The sequence below is a fragment of the Pelophylax lessonae genome (genome assembly GCF_965119305.1).
Source record: "Pelophylax lessonae genome assembly, chromosome: 11".
NCBI classification, from domain to species: domain Eukaryota; kingdom Metazoa; phylum Chordata; class Amphibia; order Anura; family Ranidae; genus Pelophylax; species Pelophylax lessonae.
The window spans coordinates 2,738,708-2,765,026 of record NC_138778.1 but is presented as its reverse complement, the minus strand read 5'-3'; the positions used below and the strand labels follow the sequence as shown (position 1 = coordinate 2,765,026).

Sequence of the window (26,319 nt, the reverse complement as noted above, 5' to 3'; positions counted from 1 at the left end):
AAACTGATATTTAAATAGTCATACCTAAATGACCCACAGAGCCCTCCCTCAATGGGCTGGGCTGTAGTATTAGTACTCCTGATTGGATAAATGGCACAGAAATAGTAAAGTAAAGGAATTGTAAGCTCCCCTGTTTGTGATGGATGGTTTGTCTCATCCCTCCAACTGCTACATCTGCAGAAGAGCTTGTTCTGTTCAAAAACAACAGACTTACTGGCCAGATCACCAGATGAAAATAAAGGGGGAAAAAAGCCTAAAAGATAAAAGGAATGCGGCCGTTACATTTTATAGTTGGGAAGCTGCAATATAATAAAGGTTTGCTTTTGGGTTTAGTACCGCTTGAAGCGCGTTAGCTTTGCACGGCGAGGCAGTGTGTCTGAAACACGCAGTGACACGCTCCCGGAATGCACGGTGACACGCCCCCCGTGTGTTGTGTGTTGCAGCTGAAGAAATGCTGCATGTATCTTACAAACTGGTGCATTGACGGCCCGTCCAGAATTAGGAGGCCGACTTACCGGCATTCATGGTAAGGAGTGACGCAACGCACAAGAAGGGCAAAGTGTGAATGGGTGCGCAGTGTTAGGCTGGTCATACATGTTCAATTTTCTTACAATTTTCCAAAAACCACATAATATGTATCCAATTAGGCAGACCTTTGTACTACATTGTTGAAGGCAGGGGCGTAACTGCAGGGGTTGCAATTGCAACCGGGTCCCATGCTGCAGGGGCCTGTGCAGCTCCCCTGTACACCTGGATAGGAGGGGCGGGGGGCAGCATGTAGAGAAATCACTGTCCTCCTTTCTCCTCCTGAAGCTGCAGGAGGAAAATGGAGGAGATTGGTTCCTCTGTATGCTGCCCCCGCCACTCCTCCTATCCAGTTCACTTGTGTTCTGCTATCTCTGGGCCCTGTGTGCTCCCCTGGTCCCCCCCCCCCCACCACCACCGTGCTCCCTTCCCTCTCCTGCCGGCTGCTGCAGGGGATGTGTCACAATAGAGAACCAGGAAAGGGTCGGTAAATATTTAATTTACCAGCTCCTTCCTTTTCTGAATGGACAGAGTCATAGTCAGTCACATTGTAAAAAAAAAAAAAAAATAATACAATTAAAATACCAAAAAATAAAAACTACTGACACCAGTGGGTGAACTCCCAGGATTGCAAAGGTCACACTTGCGACCGGGCCCTGGCATTCCACCACCGTTGGGAGACCCCAAGATGGCAGGAAGGGGGCCCACTGCAGAACTTGTGAAAGGGTCCCGCAGCGGGACTGTAATAAAGGGCCCCGCAACGAGAGTAAAGGGCCCCAGGATCAGTGGGAAGAGCCCCAGGCTTGAAGGGAAGGGCCCCGGCCAGGGGGGGCCCTTCATGGTTTCTTGCACCGGGGCCCTGAAGGTTCTAGTTATGCCTCTGGTTGAAGGTAAATCTAAAGAAAATTGTACAATGTATGGCCAGTCTTAGAGTTCAGTGTTTTACCTTTTACAAACCATCGGTTGTGTCTTATAGGTATCACTGTAGCCCCACTGATGTCAGAACGTTCCGGGAATCAACGAACGCCGTCCGATCGTCATATGAATGGTTGAAGGTTTCGCACTCCGCAAACCTTCCCTCTCTCTGTGCAGTCTGTGAGTAATTACTTAGAGAGGACACTAGAGGTCACCCACGCACATCCTCCTCCTCCTCCTCCAGCATCTGCTCCTCTTCAGCATCCCTCTGCATCTCCACTGATGAATCTCCAGTGGTGTGTAAGCTTCCAGGCGACTGTCAGCGCTTCCTCCTCCTCCTCCTCCTCCTACGTCTGCCTCTTATTCACGCTGTCCCTGTGCCATGTAGTTATTCATCTCCCTCCTCCAGCCAATGCCTCATCCAGGGACGCTCCACGTACACACCTAGAGCCAGCCGGGGGGATCCTTCCAAGCGATGACGATGGAGAAGGAACGCAGAGCGTCAAAGCAGTACGGATCTCTGGAATCCACCGTATGGAAACCCACCGAGCAAGCTACAGGTAGGTGCCTGCATAGGGGGAGGACTCCTGGCATCCCCGAGTCCCATGCTTCCTGTCACCCATTCATGAGTGCTGCCCACAGAGCGCGGGAATCCGCCACAATTATCGCTTTCTACTAAATCCAAAATATTCATCAATTAAATCACCATTAGATCAAATTTATCATTATGTCATCTTCAAACTGACAACTTTATGCCGGTGTGTGTACAGTATATACATGGTTATCCTTATCTATCTATCTATCTATCTATCTATCTATCTATCTATCTATCTATCTATCTATCTATCTATCTATCTATCTATCTATCTATCTATCTATCTATCTATCTATCTATCTATCTATCTATCTATCTATCTATCTATCTATCTATCTATCTATCAGCCCCATAGATAATCAAAAAGTAAATTTGTGCTACTTTGTATAAAAAGCTTACACTCCCAAAGTGTTATTAAATCCATAAACTATTATGTGTTAGCAATACTTTACCTGCATCAGCCTGGGTTCACACTACTGTGATGTCAGACATTGCATGTGATTCGCACCCCATTGCTGTGCAGATCACATGCGATGTCTATGCGATGCGAATCCAGTCATACAGTTCTATGGCTGAACTTGCATTGGATTCGCACGAAAAAGGCACAGAAACCTTTTTTTCCCTACACTGGATTCTGAATGCATGGGTGTTCACACCTATGTGATCCGATTCCTGTGATCTACGAACTGTGATCTACGAACCTAACTTGGGTGTCATTAACTTTATATTGATACTCACAGCGGTTCGCAGAGGTCAATGTGAACTGCCTGCGGGGGAGATGCTGATTTCCTGCATCGTATCAGTGTGAACCCAGACTTAAAGCGTAAATATAACCACTTGACCTCCCTTTGACCTACCTACCTTTGCTATTCAGTGCTGCACTATTTTAACTGGTAATTGTGCGGTCATGCAGCGCTGTACTGAAATGAAAGAGAGACATATTCCAGGAAACTACAGGCCAGTCAGCCTAACATCAATAGTAGGTAAATTATTGGAGGGGATGATAAGGGACTATATTCCAGAAAACAGTATCATTAGTAGTAATCAGCGTGGGTTTATGGAGGGTTGTTACTGCTAGACCAATCTGCTAACATTCTAGGAGGAAGTGAGCTGCCATCTAGATAGGGGAAGGCCGGTGGATGTGGTGTATCTGGATTTTGCAAAAGCATTCGATACAGGTCCCCATAAACGCTTAATCTACAAACTGAGGTCTGCAGGCATGGACCAGAAGGTTTGTTCTTGGATAGAAAACTGGTTACAGGGACACATGCAAAGGGTGGTGATAAATAACGTGTACTCAGACTGGCCTGGAGTGGAAAGTGGGGTCCCCCTAGGATCCGTCCTGGGACCAATTCTGATTATTTTATAAAGATGTATGATAGGACGGGATAAATCACTCAATCTTAATTTTTGCAGACGACACAAAAATAAGCAGTGCAATAACTTCACATCAGGATAGAGAAAATTTATAGGTAAACTTGAACAAAAAAATGGGGGGGGGGAGAGAACTACATGGCAAATGAGGTTTAATGTGGAGAAATGTAAAATGTAAGGTAATGCACTTGGGGGCTAAAAACATAAACGTCCTAGTAGAAGACAGACTGAGCAATAGCATGCAATGCCAAGCTGCAGCTACCAAAGACTGCAGAATTTTAGCATGCATAAAAAAGGGGATTCAGTCCAAAGATAAAACTATAAGGCCTCTTACACACTGCAGCTTAACCGCTTCCGGACCGCCCACCGCCGATTTACTGCAGCAAACGAAATGACGTAGATCTACCTCGGTCGCGCGCCTGCAGCTAGGGGAGCAGCGGGGACTCCGATGCACGGGGCAGGAGGCTCTGATTGCCACCTGACACCCACGATCGCTCCCCGCTGAGAGAGAAGGACGGTCAGATGTTGTAAACACAGCTGACCGTTCTTCTCTCTGGAATGATCATAGAGCTCATGTGATCCTTCTATATAGGATCACAGGTCTCTGTGATCATTTCACAAGCCACACCCCCATACAGTTAGAAAGACTCCCCTAGGTACACATTTAACCCTTGATCGCCCACAGTGTTAACCCCTTCCCTGCCAGTGTCATTAGTGCAGTGCATATTTTTAGCACTGATTACTGAAGTAATGTCCCCGGGTCCCCCCAAAAGTGTCAAAAATGTCAGTTAGGGGTCCGATCTGTCTGCCGCAATGTCGCAGTCCCACTAAAAATCGCAGATCGCCGCCATTACTAGTAAAAGAAAAAGAAAAAAACAATAAAAATTACATAAATCTTTCCCGTAGTTTATAGATGTGATAACTTTTGCACAAACCAATCAAAATACACTTATTGCGATTTTTTTTTTTTTTACCAAAAATATGTAGCAGAAAATAAATTGGCCTAAAATATTAAAAAAATTTTATTTTTTTATTTTTTTTTGGGAATGTTATATAGCAGAATGTGAAAAATATTGTTTTTTTTCTTCAGAATTGTCGCTATTTTTTTGTTTATAGCACAAAAAATAAAAACCACACAGGTGATCAAATACCGCCAAAATAAATCTCCATTTGTGGGGAAAAAAAGCACATACATTTTATTTGGGTACAGTGTCGCACAACTGCGCAATTGTCAGTTTAAAGTAACGCAGTGCCGAATCGCAAAATATGGCCTGATCATTAAGGGGGGAAAACCTTCTGGTCCAAAAGTGGTTAAAAAACACAACATACAGGGATATGGGAAAAGATTATAGACACTGACACACACACACACACACACACCTACACACACACACGTTAACATAGATGGACTATTACAGCATGGGGGATGGGGGGGGGGGGGGAAGATTTGTGCTAAGAGGGAGATATTTCAGCAAGGGGGTGGATTTGTACTGGGAGGAGGGGGGATTTATGCTTAGGGAGTATGCATGCAGATTAGTGCTCATACATCTTTGGGGGGGGGGGCGCAGTTTGGCATCACAGACCCCCTTCCTACAGTCCTACAAAGAAGGTGGCTGCTCCACCATCTGGCTCTGAGACTGACGGATGGTGAGCCCCCCCACATCAGGGAGTTATGCTGTGGGGTGCTCAGGACACATTTCCTGGACAGAAGTTGGAAGAAGCAATGGAAGAGGGGAGCATTTTAGAAATGTTTCAAAAAATTTATAGTGCAGTTTGAAAAGTGAATCCCATTCATACTTCAACGGTTTGAAGCTCATATCTTCAAGTGTTTCAACGCCCAACATCCTATTATATCTAATGGTGGCCGTTCACACCTGAGCATCGCGTCACTCAAAACTCTAAAAAGTACTTGACTTCTTTGGGGCAGAGTCACACATTTTTTCCTTAGTGAGGAGTTTTCCATCGATTGGGGCTCCATTCACTCACTGTGCACAAAATCCTGCGACTTCCCAACACGCACAGAAATGCGCTGCCCTTTAGGAAAAACGCAGCGATTCCATCTATACTTAATAGGACTTCTTTTGTGCATTTCTCATACATAGCGCAGCCCATAAAATGAATGGACTTCCCTACATGCATGGCATGGGATTGTGGGTGCGCTGTGCCACACCTGCATGTTGTGAATGGAGACAAAACCTCAAGCCTGAAAATGTCACATACACTCCAAAGTCACCTCCTTCCTTCCTTGTCTTCCTCTCCTTCCTTCCTTGATTTCTTCCTTCTTTCCCTCTCTTCCTTCCTTTCTTCCCTACCTAGATTTCTTCCTTACTTTTGATCCTCCCTCCCTTCCTTGTTTTCTTACTTCCTTCCTTCCCTTCCTTGATTTTTTTTTATTTTCTTTTTCTCTCCCTCTACACTGTGCATTTCTTCTCTTCCTTTCTTTCTTTCTTTCTTTCTTTCTTTCTTTCTTTCTTTCTTTCTTTCTTTCTTTCTTTCTTTCTTTCTTTCTTTCTTTCTTTCTTTCTTTCTTTCTTTCTCTCTCTCTCTCTCTCTCCCCTTCTCTCTCTCTCCTCTCTCTCTCCTTCCCCCTCTCTCTCTCTCTCCTTCCCTCTCTCTTTCTCTCTCTCTCTCCTCTTTCACTCTCTCTCTATCTCTCCACTGTGCATTACTTTCTTCCTTCCTTTCTTCCTCCCTTCCCTTCCTTGTCTTCCTCCCCTCCCTACATTTCTTTCTTTCCTTCCTCCCATTCCTTCCTCAATTCCTTCTTTTCTTTCTTAATTTCTTCTGTCTTTCCCTTTCTTGATTTTTTTTCATTCCTTCCTTTCTTTTGATCCTCCCTTCCTTTATTGAGTTTTTTGCTTCTTTTCCTTCTTTCTATCGTTCCTTGATTTGTTTTATTTTCGTTCTCTCTCTCTCTCTACACTGTGAATTCCTTCCTTCCTTAATTTCCTCCTTCTTTCCCTTTCCTTCCTTCCTTCCTTCCTTCCTTCCTTCCTTCCTTCCTTCCTTCCTTCCTTCCTTCCTTCCTTCCCCTTCATTGATTTCTTTCCATCCTTCCTTCCTTCCCTCCCTTCCTTGATTATATTTTCTCTCTCTCTCTCTTTCCTTCTTTCTCCTTCCATTTCCTTCCTTCCCCCTTCATTGATTTATTTCCATCCTTTCTTCCTTCCTTGATTCTTTCCATTCTTTCTTCCTTCCTTGATTTCTTCTGTCTTTCCCTTCCTTGATTTTTTCCTTCCTTCCTTTTGATCCTCCCTTCCCTTCCTTTATTGATTTTTTTTACTTCCTTTCCTTCTTTCTTTCCTTCCTTCATTTCTTTTCTTTTCACTTTCTCTCTCCCTCTCTCTCTCTACACTGTACATTTCTTTCTTTCCTTCTCCTGCATTGATTTCTTCCCATCGTTCCTTGCCTCCTTCTTTCCCCTTTCATTGATTTCTTTCTTTCTTTCTTTCCTTCCTTCCTTCCTTCCTTCCTTCCTTCCTTCCTTCCTTCCTTCCTTCCTTGTTTTCCCATCTTTCCTTGATATCTTCCTTCTTCTTCTCCTTCCTTCCTTCATCTCTTAGTCTCTCTCTCTCTCTATGGTGCATTCCTTCCTTCCCATCCTTCCTTCCTTCCTTCCTTCCTTCCTTCCTTCCTTCCTTCCTTCCTTCCTTCCTTCCTTCCTTCCTTCCTTCCTTCCTTCCTTCCTTCCTTCCTTCCTTCCTTCCTCTCTCTCTCTCTCCATGGTGCATTCCTTCCTCCCTTGCTCACTGCACCGTGCGCTCTGTTGTCACCCCCCACCAGCGAGGCGTTTTGAGGTCGCTGTTCTGCGTATTGTGCGGCTCATTCATAAAACGGCTGTTCAGCTCTGGTCAGGTGACGGCGTGCGGCCGTTTCATGAATGGAATGGGGTTTAACCCTGTGGTGGCACCGTGGCGGGGATGGGGGACGTCCTCTGCTGGGTGGATGTCATTGGTGACGGCAAAGCTTACCTGATCTGTGTGCTGATTTTCTGTAAAATAACCTGCAAAATCTCACAGAAGCTTTCCCAGGTCCGTCTCATTTCCAATAGTATTCAATCTGCAGCTTTCATTACAATAATCCCCGGTGATCCTTCCATTGCAATCCTTCCTAGACACTTCCTGTTACAGGGTGACAACACTCTGTCCCCGTCATACTATTGTTCCTCTCCGTTGTCACCCTGACACAGGCTCTCCCTGTGGAGACTACAAGCAGCCATACTGACACACATTGCACAGACATCACCATCAGAACCCCTCCCTGAGAAATGCCATGCGGCCATTGCTGGAAGCATGTACAGGAAAAATAGCTGCAAAGAGGATGCAGGAGATTAGCAGCAGCAAAGGCTGATTGGTGGGTGTGTTCCTGTGAAATCTTGTAGAAGATGCGCTAGCAATGGACTGGAAATATTCGGTCTGCACCGCATTACCCGGGAATCTTTACGCAAGGATGGTGACGTCACACCCAGCAATACGAGGAATGGGGGCGTGGTTATACAAAGCTTACTTTTTTACACCCAATAACAGGAGGTGATCTGTACACAAAACCAATCCCCGCTTCCTGCTGTGCTGTGACATAAAGTAGGACTCTGATCTAAGAGAGGACGACTATTTAAATACGGACTCTGATCCAAGAAGGGATGATTTTGTAAATAGGGACTCTGATCCAAGACGGGACGACTATGTAAAAGGGGACTCTGATCCAAGAAGGGACAACTATGTAAAAGGGGACTCTGATCCATGAAGGGACAACTATGTAAAAGGGGACTCTGATCCATGAAGGGACGACTATGTAAAGGAGGACTCTGATCCAAGACAGGACGACTATGTAAAGGAGGACTCTGATCCAAGACAGGACGACTATGTAAAGCAGGACTCTGATCCAAGACGGGACGACTATGTAAAGGAGGACTCTGATTTAAGGGGGACGACTATGTAAGGGGGGACTCTGATCCCAGAGGGGACGACTATGTAAAAGGGGACTCTGATCCAAGAAGGGACAACTATGTAAATAGGGACTCTTATCGAGGAAGGGACGACTATCTAATTAGGGACTCTGATCCAAGACGGGACGACTATGTAAAAGGGGACTCTGATCCATGAAGGGACGACTATGTAAAGGAGGACTCTGATCCAAGACAGGACGACTATGTAAAGGAGGACTCTGATCCAAGACAGGACGACTATGTAAAGGAGGACTCTGATCCAAGACAGGACGACTATGTAAAGGAGGACTCTGATCCAAGACAGGACGACTATGTAAAGCAGGACTCTGATCCAAGACGGGACGACTATGTAAAGGAGGACTCTGATTTAAGGGGGACAACTATGTAAGGGGGGACTCTGATCCCAGAGGGGACGACTATGTAAAAGGGGACTCTGATCCAAGAAGGGACAACTATGTAAATAGGGACTCTTATCGAGGAAGGGACGACTATCTAATTAGGGACTCTGATCCAAGACGGGACGACTATGTAAAGGAGGACCCTGATCCAAGAGGGGACGACTATGGCTAGGGCTACGTCGCTAGCCTGTGAGGGTCTAGGGAGCGAGCGCGCCCCCGCGCGGTCACAGACCCCCCTGTGCGTGTGACCGGCGGACCCGATGTCCGCCGGTCACTCGGCGATCGTCGGTGCAGAGGGAGAAAGGCAGGCGGCTAATGTAAACAAGCCGTCTGTCATTCTCCCCGGTGTAGAAACACTGATCATACGGTTCTACTATGTAGGACCGTTGATCATTGTTCCTACACCTCAAGCTACAGCCAATCACAGTTAGAAGCACGCCCCTAGGGACACACACAGCCCCTCCCTCTCAAAAAAAGTTAACCCCTTCACTGCCAGTGTAATTTTACAGTAACAGTGCATAGTAATATGTATAGCACTGATTACTGCAGTAATGTCACTGGTAACCCCCAAAAGTGTCAAAAATGTCAGTCAAGGGTCCGATCTGTCCGCCACAATGTCGCAGTACCGCAAAAAAAATCGCAGATCGCCGCCATTACTTGTTAAAAAAAAAAACAACAAAAATGACAAAAATCTTTCCCTTAGTTAGTAAACGCAATAACTTTTGCGCAAACCAATCAAAATACGATTGTGATTTTTTTTTTTTACCAAACATATGTAGCAGAGAACAAATTGGCCGAAAATGTTAAAAAATTTTGATTTTTACTTTTATTTTTTGGGGAATTTCATATAAAAAAAATGTGAAGAATATTGTTATTTTTGCAAAATTTACGCTCTTTTTTTGTTTATAGCGCAAAAAGTAAAAATCGCACAGGTGATCAAATACCACCAAAAGAAATCTCTGTTTGTGGGAAAAAAGGACGTCAAATTAGTTTAGGTACAGCGTCGCACGACCGCGCAATTGTCTGTTAAAGTCACGCAGTGCCGAATCGCGAAATAGGCCCTGGTCAGGAAGGGGGTAAAATCTTCCGGGGCTTAAGTGGTTAATGCAACTTGAGGGCCATTGACTTCAATGTTAACCCTCAGAAGTTGCATAAAAGTCATCCCCGAATGCAACTTGTGTGCATTATCAGTGGTCAAAGCCAAAGTCGTATCCAAGTTGCACTCCAAAGTCGGCTCAACTTCGGAGCGGTACAACTGTGAAAGGGTCCAATCCACACACTGAGTTCTGCGGCGATTGGCGATAGTTTATGTACCTGGATAGAAAACTGGTTGCAGGGGGCGTGCCCAAAGGGTGATGATAAGTAACATTGTTTCCGAATAGTTATAAGTGGATCCCCGAAGGATCTGTCCCGGCACCAATTCTGTTTTATTTATTTATAAATAATATGGAGGACGGTATAAATAGCTCAGTCTCAGTGTTTGATGACGATACAAAGCTCAGCACAGCAAGATATAGAAACTCTACAGGACGACCTCAATAAATTAGAGGAGTGCGCACAGGGTGTGCCAGGTGTTCTTGGGCACGCCCTAATCACTCTGTGTGGCGCAGATTCCCCGTTTAGACCCCGGATATTTCACCAAAGTCCTTTAAAATACTGTAAAAAAAAAAAAAGTAAATAAAATAAAACTAAAAAAATGTTAATAAAAAACAGACACCGTCCACTACTCTACTGACACCATACACTGCTCTACTGACACCGTCCACTGCTCTACTGACACCGTCCACTGCCCTACTGACACCGTCCACTACTCTACTGACACCGTCCACTGCTCTACTGACACCGTCCACTGCTCTACTGACACCATACACTGCTCTACTGACACCGTCCACTACTCTACTGACACCATCCACTGCTCTACTGACACCGTCCACTGCTCTACTGACACCATCCACTGCTCTACTGACACCGTCCACTGCTCTACTGACACCATCCACTGCTCTACTGACACCATACACTGCTCTACTGACACCGTCTACTGCCCTACTGACACCATCCATTGCTCTACTGACACCATCCACTGCCCTACTGACACCGTCCACTGCTCTACTGACACCATCCACTGCTCTACTGACACCATACACTGCTCTACTGACACCGTCCTCTGCTCTACTGACACCGTCCACTACTCTACTGACACCATACACTGCTCTACTGACACCGTCCACTGCCTTACTGACACCGTCCACTGCCCTACTGACACCATCCACTGCCCTACTGACACCGTCCACTGCTCTACTGACACCGTCCACTGCTCTACTGACACCATCCACTGCTCTACTGACACCATCCACTGCTCTACTGACACCGTCCACTGCCCTACTGACACCGTCCACTGCCCTACTGACACCATCCACTGCTCTACTGACACCGTTCACTGCCCTACTGACACCTTCCACTGCCCTACTGACACCGTCCACTGCCCTACTGACACCGTCCACTGCCCTACTGACACCGTTCACTGCCCTACTGACACCTTCCACTGCCCTACTGACACCGTCCACTGCTCTACTGACACCGTCCACTGCTCTACTGACACCGTCCACTGGACCCCCCCTCCACCAAATGATTGGGACCAGTGCACAAAGCAAGAATGTTTACTTATATATGAGAAGTCCCAGAATTGGGCTGGCGCTGAAGAGGTTAAAGGTACATTTTTATTGTTTTTATTATATTGCAAACATGAATACAAAGATACAAAAGTATACAATGTTGTTCTTCTGATGTCACATGATTGCTTTAGAATAATAAAATATTGAATCAGTTGATGACAAGGATTTGATCCCGGCACAGCGACTCATTAACCCTTCCAGGTTTCACGCTCCACTTTTTCTTTCTAAGGTGATGATGTCATTTCCATGGCTGACTCTACGACCACCGTGGATGATATTGAAGATGAGCTGTTCAAGATTGAAAGGATCCGAGAGATCCTGGTGAGAAGAGAGTCGGAGCTGAGATACATGTGAGTAATAGTCGGAGGTGATTTGGGATTAGCAAATATTGTCTAAATATAGGAAGCCTTGAATCTTGGTGAGATTTGTGTATTTCCTCCACATCTGTGCAATAATCCAGTGTGAGACTTCCTGTAATAAAGAGCGCTCACTGCTGCTCTCTCTCCTTGTGCAGGGTGACTGGTCTTGTCTCCGCCCCCTCCTGTAGTGTTCCGCAGGTAGCCTGTAGTGGGTGGAGCCTGATGGGCCCCCCCCCCCACAGCTCTGCTCTCTCTACTTGTGCAGGGTGACTGGTCTTGTCTCCGCCCCTCCTGTTGTTTTCTACAGGCATCCAATAGTGGGCGGAGCCTGTTGGGCCCCTCCCACAGCCTCTCTCTCTCTCCTTATGCAAGGTGACTCGTCATCTCCACCCCCTCCTGTGATTTTCTACAGGCATCCTATAGTGGGCGGAGCCTGCTGGGCCCCTCCCACAGCTCTACGCTCTCTCCTTGTGCAGGGTGACTGGTCTTGTCTCCGCCCCCTCCTGTAGTTTTCTACAGGCATCTGATAGTGGGTGGAGCCTGCTGGACCCTCCCACAGCTCTACGCTCTCTCCTAGTGCAGGGTGACTGATCTTGTCTCTGCCCCCTCCAGTAGTTTTCTACAGGCATCCTATAGTGGGTGGAGCCTGCTGGGCCCCTCCCACAGCCCTGCTTTCTCTCCTTCTGCAAGGTGACTGGTCTTTTCTCCGCCCCTCCTGTAGTTTTCTACAGGCCTCCTGGAGCCAGCTGAGCCCCTCCCACAGCTGTGCTCTCTGCACCTGGAATTATGTCACTACCACTTTTGCAAAGTAATATCTAGGTTTGCAAAGGTATTTGGTGCTCACAAAGTTGGTTCATATTCTTTGTGGTTATTAACCTCTTGCCACCCGCCCACGGTACATTTAGGCTCGGTTCACACCATTGCAGTTTGTATTTGATCCATTTTCTGTGGTGCTTTTGGGATGCATTTTGCACACACATTTTATACCTATTTATCGTGCATTTTTGATAGGTTTTGCATTTTTTTTTATGCTTTTTTTTTGGCCAATTTGTTGGGTGGATTAAAAAAGGCAAGATGCAAATTGTGGCAAAATCACAGCAAAAACGCACGACATGCTTTTCTGCAGCTTCCCCATTAAAGTCTATCAAACCAAAAAACACACCATTTTGCTTCTTAAAAAAAAGTCCCTTTCCAAAAACGCAGCGACTGAAAAAAAAGTGTACATGTGAACGTGTCCCATAGGAAACCATGTTCGATGGGCTGTAGTGCGTTTCTACAAAACGCATTAAAAAACGCATATGTGTGAACTGAGCCTCAGACTCCATTCACGCCCATGCATGTTGTTTTTGAGCATTTCTGAAGTGTTTTTTGCTGCGCTTTCCACGTTTTGGAATCCATGCATCCGGCACCCTGCATGTAGATTAGGATGCATGGATGGGGGGGCGCTGCCCCTGCCCCACCAATGGATGGCCCGCCACTGCCTGGGCCAATCACAGCACCATGCACCTAGCTTAGTGAAGGGGGTGCATGCAGCTCTGCTGATTTTATTTATCCAATCACGTGAAAGCATAAATCCTGTTTTTTGGGGTTTTTTTTTTTTTTCCCCACGATTGGGTATTTTTTTTAAAAAACAGTGCTAAAAATAAAAAAATGAATAAAATTAAATAGGAAAAAAACTTTTTTTTAAAGCGCTCCCGCGGCCGTGAGCTTGCACAAAAGAAAACACATATGTCGCGCCCGTAAACCACACATGTGAAGTAACACCGCGATCATCAGAGCGATAATTCTAAACAAAGACCTCCTCTGTAACTCTAAACTGGTAACCGTTCAGTTTTTTAAAGCGTCGCCTATGGAGATTTTTAAGTACCGTAGGTTGTCGCCATTCCCCGAGTGTGCGCCAGTTTTAAACCATAACATGTTGGGTATCTATTTACTTGGCGTGACATCATCTTTCACAATATACAAAAAAATTGGGCTAACTTTACTGTTTGTTTGTGTTTTTTTTTTTTAAAAGGCAGTGAAATGTATTTTTTCCCAAAAAATTGCGTTTGAAAGACCGCTGCGCAAATACCGTGTGACAAAAAAAATATTGCAACGACGGCCATTTTATTCTCCAGAGTCTTTGCTAAAAAAATGTGTGTGTGTGTCTGTGTGTATATATATATATATATATATATATATACACACACACACACACATATAATATATATATATACACACACACATATATATATATATATATACACATACATATATACAGTGTATATATATATATACATACACATACATACACATATATATATATATATATATATATAAATATATATACACACACACACAGTATATATAAATAGTGTTTGGGGGTTCGAAGTAGTTTTCTAGCTAAAAATAGTGATTTTAACTTGGAAACAGCAAGTGTCAGAAATTGGCCCGGTCCTTAAGTGGTTAATATTGACACCTGCTGCAGTTGCCATGGCAACTGCAGTGCGTTTTGAATGTGGTGAGGAAAACGCGCACGGAGCGCGGGTTTCCTGTACTGCATTCTGGTGTGAAAGTGCCCTTAAATCTTTTCGATCCACATTTTCTTGCAGCACACAACAAGGGACATCAGACATTTGCGCACAAACATAATCTTGGTCCAGGAACTGGATGGTAACCCTGGATGATGCCTGAATAAAGATGGTGCCGAACTCATGCGAAAAGCAGATAAAGGCATTCTCAGGGCGGGTAATAAATACTGGGCAGTGGGACATATTGCTGGACTTTCCGATGCCTTTGGGTCTCTTGACTGGAAAAATGCAATTTGCAAGGCTGACGGATCCAGTAAAGTCGCCCCCAACGGTTTGCTGGTTATGCGGCATCATTGCAGTTATAAGCCACCGCTTCCATTTTCGGTTGCCGGGGGTTCTTTGCCAATAATCCATCGTTTTGGGTGGAAAACGTCCTTTTTTTCGCAGTACATAAAATAAATATGATTTGTTTTTTGGAGTGGTAGTTGCTCTTGCAGGTAGCGTCTGGCGCTGGCATTGATGTCGCCGTTTGGCGGGGAAGGGGTTAATCGAGCATCTTTCTGTCTGCTCGCTGCAGTGCAGGAGCGCAGGTGTGAGTCACAGAGAGATGAGTCATCGCTTGCCCCTGGAGGTTGCCTAGCAACCAACGCGATGCAGGACAACGAGGACCTGTCCGGCCTCATTAGCTACGCGCTAACCAGACTTGTCAGGGCGACGTGCGATGGGCACTGCTGACGTCCCGCGGGTCGCTCTTCAGATCCCCTCCCCCTCCTTCCAGAACCGCGCCTGCAGTCATGAGTTCTCCATTCCAGGCGTTAAAATGTAAAATAAAAAATGACAAATATGATGGAGTGCGTCAGTAACATTGTTACAGTTTCTGTTCGGTGAAGTCTCCCCTGTAACATTGTAACATTACCTTCCTCCGTTCTTCACTTCCTGTAATAGGGTGACAACGCTGATCATTCTGCAGTGGAATCGCAAAGCAGCGTTGTTACCCTGTACACAGCCAAGTGATAGAGCTGAACAAAATAAAGACAGCTCAGGCCCCCCTACGAGTTCACCAGAGCTTCACAGGTTGTCACTGGAGTCCTCTTCCCCTCCTCCATGATGACATCATAGAGCTGGTGGGTGTTAGAGACCTTGCGCTCCTCCCCCTTCTGTTTGAGGATCCCCACAGATGCTCAATAGGGTTTAGGTCTGGAGACATGCTTGGCCAGTCCATCACCTTTACCCTCAGCTTCTTTAGCAAGGCAGTGGACATCTTGGAGGTGTTTGGGGTCGTTATGTTGGAATACTGCCCTGCCCCCCAGTCTCTGAAGGGAGGGGATCATGCTCTGCTTCAGTATGTCACAGTACATGTTGGCATTCATGGTTCCCTCAATGATCTGTAGCTCCCCAGTGCCGGCAGCACTCATGCAGCCCCAGACCATGACACTCCCACCACCATGCCTGACTGTAGGAAGACACACTTGTCTTTGTACTCCTCACCTGGTTGCCCCCACACACGCCTGACACCATCTGACACCAAATAAGTTTATCTTGGTCTCATCAGAGCACAGGAGACGGTTCCAGTAATCCATGTCCTTAGTCTGCTTGTCTTCAGCAAACTGTTTGTAGACTTTCTTGTGCATCATCTTTAGAAGAGGCTTCCTTCTGGGATGACAGCCATGCAGACCAATTTGATGCAGTGTGCGGCGTATGGTCTGAGCACTGACAGGCTGACCCCTCCCCCACCCCTTCAACCTCTGCAGCAATGCTGGCAGCACTCATACGTCTATTTTCCAAAGACAACCTCTGGATGTCGCTGAGCACGGCACTCAACTTCTTTGGTGGACCATGGTGAGGCCTGTTCTGAGTGGAACCTGTCCTGTTAAACTGCTGTATGGTCTTGGCCACCGTGCTGCAGCTCAGTTTCAGGGTCTTGGCAATCTTCTTTATAGCCTAGGCCATCTTTATGTAGAGCAACAATTCTTTTTTTCAGATCCTCAGAGAGTTCTTAGCCATGAGGAGCCATGTTGAACTTCCAGTGACCAGTATGAGAGAGTGAAAGCGATAACACCAAATTTAACACACCTGCCCCCCATTCACACCTGAGACCTTGTAACACTAACGAGTCACATGACACCGGGGAGGGAAAATGGCTAATTGGGCCCAATTTGGACATTGTCACTTAGGGGTGTACTGGCTTTTGTTGCCAGCGGTTTAGACATTAATGGCTGTGTGTTGAGTTATTTTGAGGGGACAGTAAATTTACACTGTTATACAAGCTGTACGCTCACTACTTTACATTGTAGCAAAGTCTCATTTCTTCAGTGTTGTCACATGAAAAGATAGAATAAAATATTTACAGAAATGTGAGGGGTGTACTTACTTTTTGGAGATACTGAACATAAATAAATATATACATATTTATATGAAAAGGGGAAAAAAATACATAGCAAATTCTGCTCTCAAATAAAGACTGGCTTTACAGCAAAAGCAAAACTCACATCATGAAACACATCAGTACCGGGAAAAATAATCTTAATAAGACTCACACCACCACACCAGACATCAAACCTGCGAGGTCAAGAAACAAAACCACTCCCATTATGCATGCAGCCCTTCTTCAAAAAGAAGATATTAATCACCAAAAGCTAAGGGCGTGAAAGAAATAGCATAGGAAAAAAAGCTTTTCACCCAGAGATGGACAGTTCACCAAAAGCAGGTCTGATATTCCTCCACGCCCTTATCCAGACCGCTCGAGGCTCCCTGCCCTTCTCAAGACCCCGAATCTTCCCAACCTCACCAAGAATATCGTACACCACCACCTCGACAGGGAGGACTTTCTTCCGCAGGGTAATCTGGCACCGTGCATTCCACGTGAAGTAACGGACAACTATACTAACTAGAAAAAGTGTATCCAAATCAAAATCCCAGCGACTCGGGAATGCCCCATACACCCACTCCGCATAACTCATGTGATAGAGAAAGGGGATGCCTAGAGCCCTCCCCACCCTTTTATACACCTCTATGTTAAAGGGACCACTGACCGCCAATGTAAGGAGCATTCTTCCCACTGACCACCAATGTAAGGAACATTCTTCCCACTGACCACCAATGTAAGGGACATTCTTCCCACTGACCACCAATGTAAGGGACATTCTTTCCACTGACCTCCAATGTAAGGGACATTCTTCCCACTGACCACCAATGTAAGGGACATTCTTCCCACTGATCACCAATGTAAGGAACATTCTTCTCACTGACCACCAATGTAAGGGACATTCTTCCCAATTTTTGTTTATTAAAAGTCTTGCAATCAATAATCATAAAATCAATATACATAAATAAATATATACATACATATTTACATGAAAAGGGAAAAAAAAATACATAGCAAGTTCTGCTCTCAAAAAAAGAATGGCTTTACAGCAAAAACAAAACTCACATCATGAAACACATCATTACCGGGAAAAATAATCTTAATAAGACTCACACCACCACACCAGACATCAAACCTGCGAGGTCAAGAAACAAAACCACTCCCATTATGCATGCAGCCCTTCTTCAAAAATGAAGATATTAACTAACAAAAGCTAAGGGCGTGAAAGAAATAGCATAGGAAAAAAGCTTTTTACCCAGAGATGGACAGTTCACCAAAAGCAGGTCTGATATTCCTCCACGCCCTTATCCAGACCGCTCGAGGCTCCCTGCCCTTCTCAAGACCCCGAATCTTCCCAACCTCACCAAGAATATCGTACACCACCACCTCGACAGGGAGGACTTTCTTCCGCAGGGTAATCTGGCACCGTGCATTCCACGTGAAGTAACGGACAACTATACTAACTAGAAAAAGTGTATCCAAATCAAAATCCCAGCGAGTCGGGAATGCCCCGTACACCCACTCCGCATAACTCATGTGATAGAGAAAGGGGATGCCTAGAGCCCTCCCCACCCTTTTATACATCTCTATGTTAAAGGGACACTTGAGCAAAAAGTGGTCCATAGACTCCACTTTACCACTGACCACCAATGTAAGGAGCATTCTTCCCACTGATCACCAATGTAAGGAACATTCTTCCCACTCATCACCAATGTAAGGGACATTCTTCCCACTGACCACCAATGTAAGGAACATTCTTCCCACTGATCACCAATGTAAGGGACATTCTTCCCACTGACCACCAATGTAAGGGACATTCTTCCCACTGACCACCAATGTAAGGAACGTTCTTCTCACTGACCACCAATGTAATGTCCCATTGCTGTGTGTGCAGGATGGACGATTTTCATCTGTGTGAAGAAATTACGAGGCTGAAGAAGGATCTGCAGAAACTTGTAGCCATTCCAGGTAAGAACCAATAAGGAGGCAGAGTAAACCTTATTCCTGTTGTAGCAAACCCCGCCCACAATAAAAAAGACAGGGCTCTGCTGTTTGGTAGAGCTGTGTAAATGTTAGAACTGGATGGACAGAAGTATGGCAGCTAAAGCATCTCTAAAAACAGTATATGTATTTTATCTCTTTATTTATTCACTTGTTTATTTCTGGAGTAACCCCCCCAAAGTGGCCAGCAGGTGGCGGACCAGTCCAGGACACGGCAGGCTGCACACAAGGAGCCAGCAGGCCATGTGTTGGGCATTTGGGTTATATATCAGATCAGGGACAAGGGGTGGGCAGGAGGGACAGCTGCCCTGGGTGCAGTGGTATATTGCAGGGATGGGGGGTGCCCTGACACTAACCCTAATGGACTGGGGGGAGGGAAATTTGGCATTTTGTTACCCTGGGCACTGGATGACCTTGTCCCTGCACTGCTCTATATTATATGGGTAGAGTTTCTGCAGTCCACAGAGGTAGTTGTGTAGTCCAGAGATGGCTCAGCACCCCAGTGCCATTCTGCAAAGTGGCCAGCAGGTGGCAGACCAGCCCAGGACATGGCAGCCAGCGAGCCCCTTGTATGGCTCCAGGGCTCTATATTATAGTGGGGGGACTTTCTGTAGTCCGCAGAGATAGCTGGAAACAATGTAACTAATAGGAGTAGAACAGAAGCAGAGAGCACAGGAAGTCGCCGGGGCAGATATACTTTCAGTGGTATATAACAGATCTAAAGGGAGCCAACAATTGTTTTGTTTTGTTCTTCTCAATGTTCTGCATGGAATAACGGGAAGTTTCCTTTTCCAGAGAAGGAGAAGACGCAGGAGGACCATCAGAAGGAGGAGGAGCTTCTCCAACGCATCAGCAAATTAGTGGAGACGCGGGATTTCTTAGTAGACGATGTGGAATTCGAGAGGTTACGGTAAGTGATCCTGACTCCGCCTCACCACGCTCATGGGGGCGGAGCTTCCCCGCACTTCTGCTGCTGGACCTCCCCAGTTATTGTGTGCTGGCAGGTGGACCAAACTCTGGTGACAACATCTCCACCTGGGGTCACAGGAGAAATGATGGCAGCTTACCAGGAACCCCACAACAGACCAATAGTGTACAGTGTGCTTCACATCTCCCAGCTCCTGAGTGTACATAACCGCTTCACATCTCCCAGCTCCTGAGTGTACATAACAGCCTCACATCTCCCAGCTCCTGAGTGTACATAACCGCTTCACATCTCCCAGCTCCTGAGTGTACATAACCGCCTCACATCTCCCAGCTCCTGAGTGTACATAACAGCTTCACATCTCCCAGCTCCTGAGTGTACATAACCGCTTCACATCTCCCAGCTCCTGAGTGTACATAACCGCTTCACATCTCCCAGCTCCTGAGTGTACATAACCGCCTCACATCTCCCAGCTCCTGAGTGTACATAACAGCTTCACATCTCCCAGCTCCTGAGTGTACATAACAGCTTCACATCTCCCAGCTCCTGAGTGTACATAACAGCCTCACATCTCCCAGCTCCTGAGTGTACATAACCGCCTCACATCTCCCAGCTCCTGAGTGTACATAACCGCTTCACATCTCCCAGCTCCTGAGTGTACATAACCGCTTCACATCTCCCAGCTCCTGAGTGTACATAACAACTTCACATCTCCCAGCTCCTGAGTGTACATAACAGCTTCACATCTCCCAGCTCCTGAGTGTACATAACAGCTTCACATCTCCCAGCTCCTGAGTGTACATAACAGCCTCACATCTCCCAGCTCCTGAGTGTACATAACCGCCTCACATCTCCCAGCTCCTGAGTGTACATAACAGCTTCACATCTCCCAGCTCCTGAGTGTACATAACAGCTTCACATCTCCCAGCTCCTGAGTGTACATAACAGCCTCACATCTCCCAGCTCCTGAGTGTACATAACCGCCTCACATCTCCCAGCTCCTGAGTGTACATAACCGCTTCACATCTCCCAGCTCCTGAGTGTACATAACCGCTTCACATCTCCCAGCTCCTGAGTGTACATAACAACTTCACATCTCCCAGCTCCTGAGTGTACATAACAGCTTCACATCTCCCAGCTCCTGAGTGTACATAACAGCTTCACATCTCCCAGCTCCTGAGTGTACATAACAGCCTCACATCTCCCAGCTCCTGAGTGTACATAACCGCCTCACATCTCCCAGCTCCTGAGTGTACATAACCGCTTCACATCTCCCAGCTCCTGAATGTACATAACAGCTTCAGATGCATCTCTCTACACTTCCCTTGCTACTACTATGTGATTGGTTCTTTTAAAATCCAAGAAATGTTTTCTATTACCAACTTTGCCACTAGCTGTAACAAGGCACCTGAGCTGCTGCATCTCCTCTTTGCTATCCGGCCATAGGTAGAGCAGAGGGTAATACTGTGCCTGTCTCTTCTCAGGGAGCGGGAGGAGGACAAGGACATGGCAGACTTTCTGCAGAGCCGACTTTCCAAAAGTTACCTGAAGAAGGCAGGTGAGCCGAGAACTCCTTGCGATACTTTGTTTCCTGTAAGGATCAGGATTGCTGTCATGGTGTAACAACAGTCAAAGCGCCCCCTATGGGTACTTGGTGTCCTGGTCATGGTGGTGTACACCCCCCCCCCCACCCCCGTGAACCCCCTCATCTCTATACCTGTGCTGTAGCATTTTCAGAAGGTGAGGGTGAGCAATTAAGCCGAAGCATCATCATGAGAGCCAGGCACCTGGTATTTTCGAAAGAAGGGGTCGGTTTTGAAAAAAATATATTATCACAAGAGCCAGGCATCTGGTATTTACAGAAGGAGGGGTCAGCATTGAAATAAAAGCATCATCAAAAAAGCCAGGCATTTGGTATTTTCAGAAGAAGGGGTCGGTTTTGAAACAAAAGCATCATCATGAGAGCCAGACACTTAGCAATTTCAGGGGAAGGCGGTATAGACACTAACTCTAACTAACTTGATTTGCATTTTAATGAGTGAAATAAGTATTTGAACCCTTCACAGAACATGACTTAGTAGTTGGTGGAGAAACCTTTGTTGGCAATCACAGAGGTCAGACGTTTCTTGTAGTTGGCCTCCAGGTTCGCACACATCTCAGGAGGGATTTTCTCCTCTCTGCAGATCCTCTCCAAGTCATTAAGGTTTCTAGGTTGATGTTTGGTAACTCCAACCTTCAGCTCCCTCCACATATTTTCTTTGGGATTAAGGTCTGGACACTGGCTAGGCCACTCCAGGACCTTAATGTGCTTCTTCTTGAGGTCTTCATGACCCATTTTCAATGCCCTGGCTGAGGGAAGGAGGTTCTCACCTAAGATTTGATGGTACATGGCCCCGCCCATTGTCCCTTTGATGCGGTGAAGTTGTCCCCTTAGCAGAAAAACACCCCAAAGCATAATGTTTCCCCCTCCATGTGTGAGGGTGGGGGATGGTGTTCTTGGGGTCTTAGGCAGCATTCCTCCTCCTCCAATCACGGCGAGTTGAGTTGATGCCAAAAATCTCGATTTTGGTATGATCTGACCACAACACTTTCCCCCAGTTCTCCTCTGAATCATTCAGATGTTCATTAGCAGACATCAGACGGGCTGTACCATGTGATTTCCTGAGCAGGGGGACCTTGCGGGGGCTGCAGGATTTCAGTCCTCCATGGTGTAGTGTGTTACCAATTGTTTTCTTGGTGACGATGGTCCCAGCTGAGATCATTGAGAAGATTCTCCTGTGTAGTTCTGGGCTGATTCCTCACCGTTCTCCATCATCATTGAACCTCCATGAGGTGAGATCTTCCATGGAGCCCCAGACTGAGGAGACTGACAGTTATTTTCTGTTTCTTCCAACCAACTGTTGTCACCTCTCACCAAGCTGCTTGGCGATGGTCTTGTAGCCATTCCAGCCTTGTGTAGGTCTCCAATCTTCTCCCTGACATCCTTGGACAGCTCTTTGGTCTTGGCCATGGTGGAGAGATTGGAATCTGATTGGTTGATTCTGTGGACAGGTGTCTTCTATACAGGTAACAAGCTGAGATTAGGAGCACTCCCTATAAGAGAATCCTCCTAATCTCAGATCATTATCTGTATAGAAGACACCTGGGAGCCAGAAATCTGCTGATTGGTCGGGGATCAAATACTTATTTCACTCATTAAAATGAAAATCAATTTATAACTTTTTTGAAATGCGTTTTTCTGGATATTTTTGTTGTTATTCTGTCTCTCACTGGTAAAATAAACCGACCAATAAAATTATAGACTGATCATTTCTTTGTCAGTGGGAAAACGTACAAAATCAGCAGGGGGTCAAATACTTTTTCCCTCACTTTAGGTGAGTATATTGTGTATTTAGAGGAGTAGGGAGTATATTGTGTATATAGGGGGTATATTGTGTATATAGGGGGTATATTGTGTATATAGGGGGTATATTGTGTATATAGGAGGGTATATTGAGTATATAGGGGGGGTATATTGTGTATATAGGTGAGTATATTGAGTATATACGGGAGAAGATTGTGTATGAGGTGAGTAGATCGTGTACATATATCTACCCCCCCCCCCCCCCCCCAAGGTACTTTTTATGCAGTGATTTTTTTTAGTTCAATCTTATTTTATTGAAAGAGAAGGGTTTTACAGAGTTAGGGGAGAAGCAAGGGGGTATGAAACAAATAAATTGCAGTGATTTTTTTTTTAGGGCCGGGGGGGCAGGGGGCGGGGCAGTGACACAGTAGTGGGTTGCATTAGAGGTAAAAAGGTCAGATACAAATGTTAGCTTGTTAAGGCGCTGTGCAATCCAATGAGCTGCCGTAACGCAATCCATAGTGCATTATGAATTACCGCACTTCTACTGCCCAACCAAAACCTCTCCATCCAATCCTGTAAGCCCCAAGTGTATACTATATAGAGATGAGAATTATGGGTAATGCACCGCACAGCGCTAAGGAACCGCAAAGACGCATGAAAATGGCTGACAGGGTCCCCTTCCACTTCTCTGAGATGAAGCCGGAGTTAGAGAGAAGAATTAGTCATCAGCAGCTCTGTCACCCCCTGAATCCCCCCCTCCCCCCTCGCCCACCCCCTCCTCGCTCTATAATCCCTGAAAGACCCCCCGCCTCCGCTTTCAGTAATCTTTCAGAGATTGGCGCACATCAAAACGCTTCGTTAAATAAATCCCCTTTGTGACGCGATGCATTATTCCAAGAGAAGCCGCTCGTGGCGCTAAAACCGTCTCCTAATAATGAGGAAGCTCCATGAGCGGTGGTGAAGTACAAAGTGTCGGACCAAGCTGATATCTGATTGGCTGCTGAGCTTATGCACACTTTGCATATTGCTTTTATTAAAGAGTAACTCCACTTTTGTTGAGAATATAAAGGTGCCCCCCCCCCAACCAGTGCGTCTCCCCTAGGTGCTCCCCCCCACCAGTGCCTCTCCCCAAGGTGCTCCCCCCCCAACCAGTGCGTCTCCCCAAGGTGCTCCCCCCCAACCAGTGCGTCTCCCCTAGGTGCTCCCCCCCAACCAGTGCATCTCCTCTAGGTGCTCCCCCCAACCAGAGTGCATCTCCCCAAGGTGCTCCCCCCAACCAGTGCGTCTCCCCTAGGTGCTCCCCCCCAATCAGTGCGTCTCCCCTAGGTGCTCCCCCCCAACCAGTGCATCTCCTCTAGGTGCTCCCCCCAACCAGAGTGCATCTCCCCAAGGTGCTCCCCCCAACCAGTGCGTCTCCCCAAGGTGCTCCCCCAACCAGTGCGTCTCCCCTAGGTGCTCCCCCCCAATCAGTGCGTCTCCCCTAGGTGCTCCCCCCCAATCAGTGCGTCCCCCCAATGTGCTCCTCCCCCCCAACCAGTGCGTCTCCCCAAGGTGCTCCCCCCCCAACCAGTGCGTCTCCCCTAGGTGCTCCCCCCCAACCAGTGCCTCTCCCCAAGGTGCTCCCCCCAACCAGTGCGCCTCCCCTAGGTGCTCCCCCCCAACCAGTGCGTCTCCTCAAGGTGCTCCTACCCAACCAGTGCGTCTCCCCTAGGTGCTCCCCCCCAGCCAGTGCGTCTCCCCAAGGTGCTCCCCCCAACCAGTGCGTCTCCCCAAGGTGCTCCTCCCCAACCAGTGCGTCTCCCCTAGGTGCTCCCCCCCAACCAGTGCATCTCCCCAGGGGGGTGACAGAGCGAGGAGGGGGTGGGCGAGGGGGGGGGGTTTCAGGGGGAGACAGAGCTGCTGATGACTTATTTTTCTCTCTAACTCCGCCTTCATCTCAGAGAAGTGGAAGGGGAACCTGTCAGCCGTTTCCATGCGTCTTTGCGGTTCCTTAGCGCTGTGCGGTGCATTACCCATAATTCTCCTCTCTATATAGAATACACTCAGGGCTTATATGATTGGATGGAGAGGTTTGGTTGGGCACTAGAAGTGCGGTGAACATTTCCCGCACAGATTTGGGATTGTGGCCATTGCCAGCAGCTGAGCTCATTTAATGAGGGAATTAACCAGTTCTAGACCGGAAGATTTCCCCCATCATGACCAGGACAATTCGTGCGATTCAGCACTGCGTTATTTTAACTGACAATTGTGCGGTCGTGCGACGCTGTACCCAAATAAAATTGATGTCCTTCTTTTCCCCACAAATAGAGATTTTTTTGGTGGTATTTGATCACCTCTGAAGCTTTTATTTTTTGTGCTATACACAAAAAAAGAGCGACAATTATGAAAAAAAACATTTCCTCAGTCTCCCCTCCCCCAGTGATCAGACTGTACACTGTAACTTTGTAGAAGGAGGGGGAAGCATTTCCTCAGTCTCCCCTCCCCCAGTGATCAGACTGTACACTGTAACTTTGTAGAAGGAGGGGGAAGCATTTCCTCAGTCTCTCCTCCCCCAGTGATCAGACTGTACATTGTAACTTTGTAGCAAGTCACGAGGTGAGAGGCGGCAGCAGGGGCTGATCTGTGTCAGACATTTGTGCACACAGCCAAGAAGCGCACAGGCACCAGGATTGTGTAGTTTCTGATGACTTGGAAGTCTTACATTACAGATCCTGTCTCATGAGCAGCTTTTCCAGCACTCTATAAGTCTGTTTTTATGACTTTTTGTTTTTCTTTTCAGTCCACAGAAAAGAAAAGGCGTCGGCTGTCACCTCCCGGGCGCAGCAAACCTCCAACCCCCACGTCACAAAGACGGGACTGACGCTGCTGAAGGAGTGCTGCGGGTTCACCTGCTCCATCATGTAACGCCTCGCCATCTTTTCGCTTGCGCTAAAGCTTAACAAATGGCCGCACGGCAGAAGCCTTACTGTGATTGGCTGCAGCAGTTCATGGTCCCCCCCGGGCCAGCGGCCGATGTTTTTGCCTTTATTTACGTGTTGAAAACTTTGTCACCATTGGGAACGTGTTCTGGGCGTGGCCTCTTTTCGGGGTTCATCCTTCACACGCCGTCCTGAACTCTTCTCCTCATAAGAATTATTCTGCAAATCAGAAAAAAGATGGCCGCCAGGCTGCCTGCGCACCGCCAGCAAGAAATGCGCGTTCTGAGCAGAAGACTAAAGCGCCGTCTGCATGGGAACTTTTCACATTACAGAACCACCATGTCATATACAATGTATCAACCTCAATATCAGCTGGGATCTGCGACTGCGTGAGGGGAACCCGTACCGTGTGTGTGTGTGTGTGTGTGTGTGTGTGTGTGTGGGGGGGAACCCGTACCGTGTGTGTGTGTG

General features: G+C 46.8%; 1 protein-coding gene across 1 annotated transcript; it reads left to right on the top strand.

The window, feature by feature from the left end:
• The first annotated feature begins 1,729 nt into the window (after window positions 1–1,729).
• Window positions 1,730–26,020, top strand: LOC309566360 (bMERB domain-containing protein 1-like). The gene is made up of 6 exons (XM_082271487.1): window positions 1,730–2,000; window positions 11,654–11,774; window positions 18,553–18,626; window positions 19,455–19,569; window positions 21,069–21,142; window positions 25,710–26,020. Exons 1-6 carry the CDS (start codon window positions 1,916–1,918, stop codon window positions 25,832–25,834), a joined length of 594 nt encoding a protein of 197 aa, XP_082127613.1. The 5' UTR covers window positions 1,730–1,915; the 3' UTR covers window positions 25,835–26,020.
• Window positions 26,021–26,319: the final 299 nt, after the last annotated feature.